At 32.3% G+C, this 12,164-nt stretch overlaps 4 protein-coding genes across 6 annotated transcripts in view; 1 reads left to right on the forward strand and 3 right to left on the reverse strand.

Annotated features, from left to right (window-relative positions):
• LOC111706425 (RNA-binding protein 28-like) overlaps positions 1-4,866 on the reverse strand; it is a 14,493-nt gene extending 9,627 nt beyond the window's left edge. Inside the window, exon 1 of the mRNA XM_023479305.1 lies at positions 4,862-4,866. The gene's annotated coding sequence lies outside the window, so the exon portion shown is untranslated. The remainder of the gene's footprint in view (positions 1-4,861) is intronic.
• LOC111706444 (B-cell receptor-associated protein 31) overlaps positions 1-12,059 on the reverse strand; it is a gene marked incomplete in the record, with an annotated part of 16,422 nt that extends 4,363 nt beyond the window's left edge. Inside the window, 3 exon segments of the mRNA XM_023479325.1 lie at positions 52-167; positions 1,813-1,817; positions 12,055-12,059. Coding sequence (XP_023335093.1) covers positions 52-153 — 102 coding nt within the window.
• Positions 4,329-6,943, forward strand: LOC111706300 (ring-infected erythrocyte surface antigen). Its single transcript, XM_023479140.1, has 3 exons — positions 4,329-4,767; positions 6,337-6,482; positions 6,938-6,943. The coding sequence occupies exons 1-3, from the start codon at positions 4,329-4,331 to the stop codon at positions 6,941-6,943; spliced, it is 591 nt and encodes a 196-aa protein (XP_023334908.1).
• LOC111706397 (collagen alpha-2(IV) chain) overlaps positions 7,137-12,164 on the reverse strand; it is a 46,355-nt gene continuing 41,327 nt past the window's right edge. Inside the window, exons 18-21 of one of the 3 annotated variants that reach the window (XR_002766235.1) lie at positions 11,505-11,705; positions 10,069-10,130; positions 9,622-9,667; positions 8,880-9,368 (exon numbers count right to left, since the gene is read on the reverse strand). Coding sequence is in view for 2 of the 3 variants with exons in the window: in XM_023479272.1 (XP_023335040.1) it covers positions 10,074-10,130; positions 11,505-11,705 (258 nt within the window). In the remaining variant the exon portion in view is untranslated. Of the gene's footprint in view, positions 8,437-8,879; positions 9,369-9,606; positions 9,668-10,068; positions 10,131-11,504; positions 11,706-12,164 lie in introns of those variants that run through there. The other 2 variants (XM_023479272.1, XM_023479279.1) reach the window with 2 other exon arrangements.

Here is a 12,164-nt window from a genome sequence, read left to right on the forward strand (position 1 = left end):
CCCCCCCCCCCCTCCAACAAAATGTTCATGGCATACACAAGAATATTTTACCTTGTGCCATGTTTTATTAGAGATAAATGGCAGAAGAAGAAGAGCGATAAACGCAATCTCTGCGTACAAAAACCCGGCAATCAAGGTCCAATGAAGACTCATGTCGATGTCAAATTCTGAAATTTGTAATTCAATTTATGTATTACTGGCAACTTAATTGGATGGTAGTACCCGGCTCATGAAATCACGTACAATAGTTCTAGTAAAATAAAAATATGAAATAATAATTTTCAAGGTTATTGGTTAATATGAAATATATCATAACCTAACATTACTAAAAAAACCTGCGTTAAGTATAACTGAAGATAAATCAACCATTTCAAGGTAATTTCATAGCAAACGATTAATAACGGAAAGAATCGGAATCAAGCGTGTCAGTAAGGTTTTCATCATTTTAATTTCTACGCGGTGAGTATGAGATTGGAAGCGAGAGAGAGAGAGAGAGATGTGAAAAATGCCGCAACAAAATATGTTTGTCTACGCAGTCATTCAGATCGTCTTCCCATAATTCTTCAATAATCAAAATGTATGAGACTTCAATGACGACCTAAAACTCCGAAAATCAAAACAGACTCGTAACGGGGGGGGGTGTCAGCACCACTCCATCCCCTAACACTTATTCTACATAATCTACAATTGATTAATTGAGACTTAAGCATTTAGAGGTACAGTAAGCGCAATTAATTAAGTCCCTCACATTCGATTACATCCCTTATGCAAAGATGGCAATTTTCTCGATTCAAAACTAGGTATTCCAGCGAACGAAAACTTTTGCGAAAAAATGCGAAAACTTCGTTCGTATTTTGCAAACCTTTTCGCGAAATTTCGCATTCTTTCGCGAAAATTTTCGTTCGCTGGAAACCCAGTTGTGAAAAGAGCAAATTAAATCAAGCGAAAAATGCGAAAAACATTAGTAATGGTACTGCGACAATTAATTGCGCAAAAAATCTTTTGGAATTATCTGCTCCGAGAGCACAGCATTACGAGTTGTATTATTCATAATCATAATCATAATCAATAATTTCTCTTCCGTATTTTTTTCGCAAAATTTTCGCAATTTTTTCTCCCCAAAATGTTTGCATTTATTTTTTCGCTAGATTTTAGCATTTTTGCCGAATTTTTGCATTTTTTTGCGAAACAGATTAAAATTAAATTTCGCGAAAAAAGCGAACATTTTCGCATTTTTCTCAAGCAAACGAAATGCAAATAAATGCAAAAATTTTTCAGAACGATTTCCCCTTTTCACAAGTGTCCCTTAAAGGGAGTGACCGGCAATGTATGGCAGTTATAAACTAAGATTGCAGTATTATTGAGAAGTTTTATAGGATTCATTTGAGACCTATCAGACGTTTTTAAGGTGCATATTTGTTCAGCAAGGGCGCAAAAGTCAATATTTAAAATCCTTATTGATTGACCATTTTGGAGGGATGATTTTGAGAATCGGTTTTATAAAAATTATTTAAAAATTACAAAGAAACATGCAACAAAACTTCTACTGTAGACTACTTATTACTGAACGGAAGATTTTTTTCCAGTTTCCTTTACTTTCTTTACTTCCTTTACTTCCTTTACTTCCTTTACTTCCTTTACTTCCTTTACTTCCTTTACTTCCTTTACTTCCTTTACTTCCTTTACTACTACCCCTTCTCTACTAAACCCTTATCCCTCTTCTCTCCTAAACTCTACTACCCCTTCTCTTCTAAACCCTTATCCCTCTTCTTTACTAAACCCTACTCCCCCTTCTCTTCTAAACCCTTATACCTCTTCTTTACTAAACCCTACTCCCCTTTCTCTTCTAAACCCTTATCTCTCTTCTTTACTAAACCCTACTCCCCCTTCATCTACTTAACTCTGCTCCCACTTCTTTACTAACCCCTACTCCCCCTTTTCTCTACTTAACTGTACTCCCCCTTCTCTTCTAACCCCTACTCCTCCTTTTCTCTACTTAACCCTACTCCCAATCCCCTTCTAACCATGCCCAGTTCTACTATTCCAGTTTCTTTCTCCACAATAAACTCCAGAGTCGAGGTCCTGGTTAAAAGTTCAGTGAGTCTTAACTTTGGAACCCATTTTAACCCCTTAAATGTAGATTTTTCGTATTTGCTATATGATACATTTTTGTAAGGCTAAATATTGTTAATACTTTAGATCAAAAGTTTCTTACGCCATGTTTGCTGCATGTTTAATGAGAGAGAGAGATCAAAATATGACTGAAAATATTCCGATAAAAAAAATGTTACGTGCCCCCTCCCCTCTATAACTCTTCTCTAGGACAGTTTCGTTATATATNCTGCCTCCAGTGCATGACGTATATTCGAAGGTATATATATGAACCGGTAGTGCATGACAGTGTACTGTGAAGCCTAGTCAGTCTCAGACTAATAAAATAATTTCAGAAATTTTAATATTTTACGAATATTCATATATTTGGCTTGTTGTCTGAAATGTTTGAAGTAATTTCAATTTCTTATACGAAAAAGCGCCAACCTTTTGTGAAAATACTTTTAATTTTCTAATATTTAATTTAACTTGATATTTTGTTGCGTTGAACAACTGTTATATACACTTTATAAATAGTATTGAATTTTTATAGAATATAGCAAGTGTTATTTTGGAAGAGTTAATTTTAAAAAGAAAGAGAATTTCAGGTAATCAGGTGTTGGATACAGTCTACACTGGAATACACACACACACACACAACGTTTCATATATTTACACAACGTTTCTGATATTTCACAACGTATCAGATATTCTCACAACGTTCAGATATTCACACAAAGTTTAAGATATTTACACACCGTTTCAGATATTTACGCAACGTTTGTGATATTCACACAACGTTTCAGATATTCACACGATGTTTCAGATATCCACACAATGTATATCATATTCATACAACGTTACTGATAATTACACAAAGTTTCTGATATTCACACAAGGTGTAAGATATTTACACATCGTTTCAGATAATTACACAACGTTTCAGATATTCACACAACGTTACTGATAATTACACAAAGTTTCTGATATTCGTTTAATGTTTCAGTTATTTACACAACGTTTCTGATATTCACACAATGTTTATGATTTTCACACAATCTTTCAGATATCCATACAATATTTATGATGTTCACACAACGTTACCGATAATTAAACAACCTCTCTGATATTCACACAATACTTCAGACATCCACACAATATTTATGATATTCACACAACGTTACTGATAATTAAACAACCTTTCTGATATTCACACAATGTTTCAGTTATTTACACAACGTTTCTGATATTTACACAAAGTTTCTGATATTCCCTGCACAATGTTTCAGTTATTTACACAACGTTTCTGATATTCACACAATGCTTCAGATATCCACACAATGTTTATAATATTTACACAACGTTACTGATAATTACACAATGTTTAAGATATTCACACAATGTTTCAGATAATCACACTATGATATTCACACAACGTTACTAATAATTAAACAACGTTTATGATTTTCACACAATCTTTAAGATATCCACACAATATTTATGATATTCACACAACGTTACCGATAATTACACAAAGTTTCTGATATTCACACAAGGTTTCAGATATTTACACAACGTCTCAGATATTCACACAACGTCTCAGATATTCACACAACGTCTCTGATATTTACACAAATTATTAGATATTTACACAATGTTTCTGGTATTTGCCCAACATTTCTGATATCTGCGCAAGGCAACGTTTCAGATATTTACACAATCTTTCTGATATTTTCACAACATTTAAGATATTTATACAATGTTTCTGGTATTTACACAAAGTTTCAGATATTTACAAATCCTTTGTATTTATATATTTGTACAAAGTTTCAGGATTTGTGGCTAAAGCTCAATTTATTTCCGGCTCCGCTGGTGGGAAAAAATAAGTAAAAAATCATCAGCTCTAAGTTTTTTAACGTTTTTGTAAAAAGTTTCAGATATTCACACAATGTTTCCAGTGTTCTCATAACATTTCAACTTTTCAAACAACGTTTCTGATATTTACACAACATTTCATATATTTTCACAACACTTTGGATATTTACAAAACGTTTCTGATATTTACACAACATTTCAAGCAATGCAAAGAATGATTAAAATATTCACACAATGTTTTAAATATTCACATAACGTTTTAATATTCACACAACGTTTCAAGCATTTGCATAGTGTTTTAAATATTCACACAGCTCAATCTTTGTGGATAAAAGTTTGGATGACATTTTATAGACTTAACAATGGATAAAGATGCGGAGGAAAGGTTTGTCGTTAATTTGGAGAAAAGATCAAAGAAAAGCTCAAAGAAAAACTTGAAGGAAATATCAATGGCAAATTCGGAGGAAAATTTTGAGGAAAAATCAAAGGAAAATTCGGAGGAAAATTTGGAGGAAAATTTGAATAACATGCAAGAAAACAGTTTGGATGAAAATCGAGAACGAATATTGAATGAAACCACAGAGACAAATGTGGAAGAGAATTTCGGAGAAAGGTTGGATGACAACGCTTGGATGATGAATGAAGAAATGAGTTTTGAGTTTGAGAATAATGTGGACAAAAGTTTATCCGAATCAGACACTATTATGTCCCCTACCCCAGCAAGAAGACGCCATTATAAGAAAGATTCGAAATATCTTGGAGATATTTACACTCTGAACTTCACACACGGGGATATTCAGGGTATGCTTTGATTTTGGTAAAATATGATTCAAAGAGTAATTCACGAATGAGTAAAAGGTACAGTGATAACCAGAAAGCTCTGAAATAGAAATACCACTTTTAGAATCAAACTATAACTTTATAAAGTTCAATGAGAGCAATATATATAGCATTTTAAACAGAACCATGTCACTTAACTAGTGATTTAATTAGAGTGTAGTAAAACTATTTGCGTTGTAACAGCATCAAATACAATTTGCCAAATTCACCTTTTTAATATTCAAGTTAGTAAAAATTATGAAAAATACGGTGTGAATCTTGAAAAAATAACATTAAGTCAATTTTCAGCTGAACAAATATAGTAGTTCAGTACAATGAAGACGACTTTCGGTTTAAATTTTGATTTATATCAAACTTTTAAACAGCATGGATACACACAAACATGTAAACAAAAAGAAGCTTTCAATAAAAAAAGCTTCCCTTTAATTACAGGGCGTCTAAAAAAACGGGGAATAAGGGTCTACAGACTCGTTTGTTATCGGATTTTAAAATTGAGACCATTTTCAAATTCTATTTACAATTTCCAATTCAATAAGCCCAATTTTAGGCTTCTTAATCTAAAAATAACACAGACTTGCATGCAATCGGATCTTCAAGATTGAGACAATTATTCAAGATTGAGACCATTTTAAAATTCTACGTAAAATGTCCTATTTGATGACTCTAATGTTACGCTTGTAGATTTAAAAATAAGAATTTTATAGGCTTCTAAAGTTTCAAACACTAGAGCGAAGTAAAAAGTTAAAGCAAATCTCCGTTTGCGCAATTTTATGTTCAATGTTAGGTTACAGTTTATTGTTATTTGAGATCTACAAGTCTAAATTGGGCTCATTGAATCGGAAATTGTACGTAGATATAAAAAATGGTCTAAATCTTGAAATTCAAACAAGTCTGCATTCTGCAAAGATCCTTATGTGCAAACGGAGATTATCTTTATTTTTACCAAAGGAATTGAGTCTTTACCACAAACTCAAATTTTCAAACCTCTATATCTTTTCAACCTGATAGCGTGATCCTTTGATATTTCAAACTTAGACTATTTGATCTAACAGAATTCATAGTTTGAAATATTTAAGGTCTACGCCATTTGGTTGAGAAGATATACAAATTAGAAAACAAGATTTTTTTGCAAAGACTCATTTCCTTTACTCACTCCAGTTTTAAACTTTAGGAGCCTATACAATTGTTATTTTTAGACCTACAAGCCTAAAAAATTGGGCTTATTGAATCGGAAATAGGAAATAAACTTTAAAAATGGCCTCAATCTTGAAAATCTTTAGACCCTTATTCCCTGTGTTTGTTGAGACACCCTGTACTTGTAAACTTTTAATTCGAAAGAAAAGCTTGTTAACAATCAAAACAATCAAAAAGTCGTTTTAACTGTTTTGATACATTCGCCGACCACTGTATATTATAGAGAACCTACAAATGGAAATTATCAAATTTGAAATAGAAACTGAAGTATATGTTTAGTGAATTTTCGTTAAAAAATGTTGCACACAATCTTTAGTATAACTTTCTTTGATAAAGGGGACAATGATATTCAAGACGATGTCTATGATGATGATGATGATGATGATGATGATGATGATGATGATGTACTCTATGAAAAAGATTACAGTTTAAATGAAACCTCAGAATCCAGATCTCAGAACAACAATCTAATCAGCCTTCAGGTATTGTCCAAGAAATGTTTTTTATAAAGCTAGATCCGGTGATAACCAGTAAAGTGTTGTATGACTGTAGTTTTTGTTCTATTTTTCGTTATAAATTTCAGCATGAATATTTTAATCTGTTTAAGTAAAAAATGATCATGTCCGAAAATCCTACATTCGGATCTTGACAATGGTTCAAAAGTGAGGCACACTTTAAAATAAGAACTTTGAATTAACATCTAAGAGACTGTTCAGGTGCGGCGGGAGGATAGAGACTTGAAAGTGCAGCATAGATCCCTCATGCTGACAAGAACACAGTCCCTTGATTATCAGGAAACCTTCATTATCATCATCATTATTTTCATTATTATTATAATTATTATTATTATTATTATTATTATTATCATTATTATTATAATTATTATTATTATAATTATTGTCATTATCATTATTATTATTATTATTATTATTACTAGGATTGATTACTAGCAAATGAACGCGGCATCACTGTCGTACTGTACAGTTACACCTACCTGCAACATCGTCTTCACAATATCTAACCCACTATCGATAAATAGATAGACGCTTAAATAATTAATTTAATAATTAAAAAATTATTAGTGTATTTATTGTTATAGTACTTTTGAACATGCGCAATCAAATCTTTATCTAAAATAATAATAAAAGAATTTTGTTTATTTGTTTATTATAAAATCATAATCACTAAAACTTAAAGCTCATTTTTCATTCAATCAATATTTTTACAATATTTTCTACAAATATTTACAGAATATATATAACATAGTTGCCTGGCAAGGACTGTATAGTGGAAAACATATGATACGGGGTGTCAACTCATAAAATATAGTTTTATTTATCATCTCCCCCCTGTGGCAGTTTTAAAAACTAAATTTGGCGCATTTACAAGTTGACAGCCTGTTAAAAAAATCCGCTATATTTCTCCACGTGTAAATTGTTTATAGTGTGCAGAATTTAAAGTAAACATTTAATAAAATATATACAAAACATTTAAAGGGACAGGAGATGTAATCTCAAGAAACCCTCCATGTATAGAAGTGGCATGTCCGATTCACTACAGTACCATTTTGATATTTGCCTGATCAAGCTGGAAAGTGTGAAAAGAGATGTTCTAATTTGTCTAGCTGAAAATTGATTATTTTCAATTCTGGTTTCTATATAAATAAAAGTGTCTTGCGCATTTATGCTTTAAAGGCACTAAAGGAAGCTTACAGACTTAAACACTTTTCTAAAAATGAAATCTTCCTCATTGATACTATAACACATATAGGTTTCAAGGGTACCGTTGTAAATCAGTTATGCCAAGCTCTTTTAATGGAAGATCCCTTGTTTGAAATTACGTTTTCAGTCCCTTTAAAATAGGAACACACTGCAAATACAAAGATTAATCCATCCAATGTAAATTATACAATTACAATATAAAAATTTTAAGCATTTTTAAAATCACAAAATTTCTGACATTTATTTTTACACATACACTAAAAAAAACAAATTGACCCATGATTAGACCAAAAATGTAGCACCACTAGTTAAGAGAAGTTTTTAAAAGTTTCTTCAAAAAAGCTCCGAAAATGCCCCAAATGATCCATTAAAAGTTTAATAGACATCGCAAAACTTTGTTAGAAACAACTGTCATTTCATATTAACTAAATTCCAATATTCAAACGAAAATTTTACTAAATGATAAATTTGAAAACCAAAAATAGTAGAGAAAAAATAGTTTTATTCACACAACATTCATACTTTTTATAACATTCGTATTCTGCAGACACGGAAGGCTCTAGATTTATGAATAATTGAATGGTTGGGATTAGGACTAGGGTTGGATTAGTTTGGGGATTAAATAGCGCTTTCGTATTGTTTTTCTTTGACTAAGCACAGTATTGATTTAGTTCATAGAAATCAAAGTAGCCTGGCTTACACTCAGTAGAGAGATCTGAAATATGCAGATGAAACATATGATTTATTTACAGTTATAATCCCCCCCCCCCTACCTACCCATTCTCCTTCCCTTTACACTAAGTGCATATGATTCTAGATTAAATTTTTCTCTTTCTTATTTTCACACCTCAAACTTTTCTCTTTCTTATTTTCATACCTCAAACTTTTCTCTTTCTTATTTTCATACCTCAAACTTTTCACATTCTTATTTTCATACCCTCAAACTTTTCACTTTGTTATGAAAACTAAATATTTTTTTCAATTCCTATTCCCTATCGATAAAACTCCATTCCATCTACCCTACTCTTTTTACTTATTTCTCGTTTTATTGATTTACAAAGATCAAATTTGCCTTATTCATAATATACCCCCCCTTGTAAGCAATTTACTTAATTAAGTAAATTTTAAAGTTCAAAATTAATTAAGTAAATTTCAAAATTTTCAAGAATTTCCTTTATTAAAATTTTAAGGTACATTTAGAATTCAAAAAGTTTCTTTAATAAAAAGTGTTGTAAAGGAATTTTCCAATCCCATTAAAAAAAATTTAATGGTGAAATTCCCTGGTGATATGGAAACGCCTCCACACGGAAACGGACCCAAAAATGAGTTTGGGTCCGTTTCCTTCTTTTTTCAAGAATTATCTGAAATTCCTCAAAAACTAAAAAGTGTTGAGGGATTTCTGAATATTTTGGGTCGGTTTCAGCAATATATACACATTTGATTTGTTTCCCGTTTTTTTGGTCCGTTTCCTCTTTTTTTGGGTCAGTTTCCAGTTTTCGGAAAAAGTTTTAAACTTTCAGTTTGTTGATCTATTTCCTCTTTTTTTGGGTCCGTTTCCTCTTATTTTGGGTCCATTTCCGATTTTCAGTAAAAGTTTCAAATTCTCAGTTTGTTGATCAGTTTCCTCTTTTTTCGGGTCCGTTTCCTCTTTTTCCATTTGTCCATTTCCGGTTTTCAAAAAAAGTTTCAAATTTTCAGTTTGTTGATCGGTTTCCTCTTTTTTGGGGTCCGTTTCCTTATTTTTTGGGTCCATTTCCGGTTTTCAAAAAAGTTTCAAATTCTCAGTTTGTTGATCGGTTTCCTCATTTTTTGGGGTCCGTTTCCTCATTTTTTGGGTCCGTTTCCGGTTTTCAAAAAAAGTTTTTAATTCTCAGTTTTTTTTTTAAAACCGGAAATAGACCCAAAAAATGTGTTTCCATAGCACCATCCGCCATCTGATTAGTGACCTACAAGTAAGAACTCTCCCGTAAGCTGGATTTGGGCCATCCTACCTCAAAAAGTACCTTTTCTATCCTGATCCATTATGTCCTATCTTGTTCTATCCTGTTTATCTTGTTATATCTTTTACTGCCAGCTGTTATAGCCTGTTATTTTCTGTTCTAACATTTTCTACAATGTTCTATCATGTTCTATCCAGTTTTTTCCTGTTCTATCCTGATGTTTTCGTCTATTTTAACCTGTTCAAATATGATTTATCCTATTCTATTCTGTTCTAACTTATTTTATCCTGTTTTAACGTGTTCTAACCTGTTTTAACCTGTTCTAACCTGTTCTGATCTGTTCTATCCGGTTCTTGCCTGTCCTAACCTTTTCTATTTGGTTTTAACTTGTTTTATCCGATTCTAACCTGTTCTATCCGGTTCTCCTGCAAACCTGACACCTAGAGACTCTGGCTCTCTGGTTTCCGGCCTAAACAGAAAATATATTTGAAGGAAAGCTTTAAAAATATGTATTTATATACCTTCTAGTTGAAGGGGGACGGGAAATAATAAATTTCGGTCAGGATTTTTTTTATTTTTCGAGACTTTTGAGACTTTTTGAGACTTTTTAAATATTCTTTTCAACCTAAGCGAAGCAAAATATTTTATTTTCCAGTCCCTATTCAACTATAAGCAGGTAAAGGTATATAGGTGGTTTTATTTCTTTGCTCGAGCTAATTCCCTCTACATTTTTTACTATATTGTTGCTTTCATCCAGAGAAGCGTTTGCTAAGGAGTGACATTAATCCAGATGTTGATTTTTATAATAGAACTTTTTTCTTATTATAACTTAATTATAAAAATTCGCAAATTCAGAAGTTTCTAGTACTTGAACGTGTTCATACTGGATCTTCAAAAATGAATATTTTTGGAGACTTAAAGGCTTTAGAAACCATCAAAATGAAATCTCGATATCTTTATGAAAAGGGTTGGAGTAAGTTTAGAGATCTATTATCAAAGTATTTGATGTAGATTTGAAAAAGAAGGAACCCATTTTTACCAAAGCAAAAAAAAAGAATTTGTCAGGAATGACACTCTCTCAGGTCCATATTGGCTTGTTCGGATAGCCTTGGTTATTATCGCCATTTTCGGAGGACTTCACCACACTGAGGTTATGAGCTTGGTTCTGGAAAGAAATCTGGACAAGAAGTAGTTCATGAACGTGCCAAACAAAGATACCTAAACCTAACTTAAGTTCAGAAATTGACTGGGCGGCTATTGTCCAAACCTATGTGGAACAAATTAAACTGGATTTGAATAGATTCTCTGGCCGTGTTATTTGGACAGGAAAGTTATTATGGCTTTCAACTTCTGCTAATTGATTAAGTGTCAATTCTGACCAGGAAGAGGATCAGGTTTTGTAAACCAGCCTCTTGGAAAAAAACATGATAGCTGAGGTTTCACATGAGGTTGCTACAACTCTTGGTAAACCAAACCTTGCAGATTATACTTTCCAATCATTCAAGTCATCAGCTACTGCTGCTGCAGACGATGGAGCCTCAGCTCAACAATTAGTTTCTATGGCTGGAAATCTGTTAATATGCCTCAAGAATAAATATCAGCTATTAAACGTGCATTGATAAATATGGCTTCTCTAATAAGTAACCAAACATCTCTTGAACCTAAACCATCAGCTAGGAAAGGATCTTCGGGTTCAGCAAGAATCTGCCTTTTTAGGCGCAGGAGGATCTTTCAGTTGCAAGATAACTAAAAATGACAATGTTGTCATGATTTCGTTTTTACTAGGACTATGGACAGTCGGATAGAGAGAAAAATTTAATGTTTTAGCAAAAATATTGTTTACCTTTAATGTCTGAGAGACAGGTCTGGAGAACATATTATTTGAATCTACAGTTGCCAACCAGAAGGAGAATTTATTTGCAAAATAATGGCAGGTACCCCGGGCTCCGTTGCATTCTATGAAGGGAGTAGCCCTGAAGTCCTCCAGACAGGACCCGGAGCTAGACAGGGCCTGTCCTCCACCCTCAGCTCCGGCTGCTGTATGCTGAAACATTAGAGTGTTATTATTATTGTTGTAATCATTTGAAGAAGAAAAATAGATTTTTGTTATTGTATGTGTGCCTTCAGTGAACGAGTTTGTCAACGTTTTTTTTCCTAACGCATCTGGAGTTAAACAAATCCGTGAGTTGGTTTTAAAAGTAATATTTATACGTACTTTTTCTTCAATTTCGTATATGCATATTTTTGTTGTAATTCTTTATACAGGAAAACAACACGTTCACCCTCTTGTTAAGGTTAACAAAAGAAAATCCGACAAAATTGAAAATATATAATCTGTATCAGTTTTATCAATAAAAGGCGATGCATGAAAGTAAACAAAGGAAAAAGAAAACTTAAAAGTGCACATTATTCTCAAAATACACATTATTCTCAAAATACACATTATTCTCAAAATACACATTATTCTTAAAATACACATTATTCTCAAAATACACATTATTCT

Source organism: Eurytemora carolleeae, unplaced genomic scaffold, assembly GCF_000591075.1.
Source record: "Eurytemora carolleeae unplaced genomic scaffold, Eaff_2.0 scaffold70, whole genome shotgun sequence".
In the NCBI taxonomy this organism is placed as follows: Eukaryota; Metazoa; Arthropoda; class Copepoda; order Calanoida; family Temoridae; genus Eurytemora; species Eurytemora carolleeae.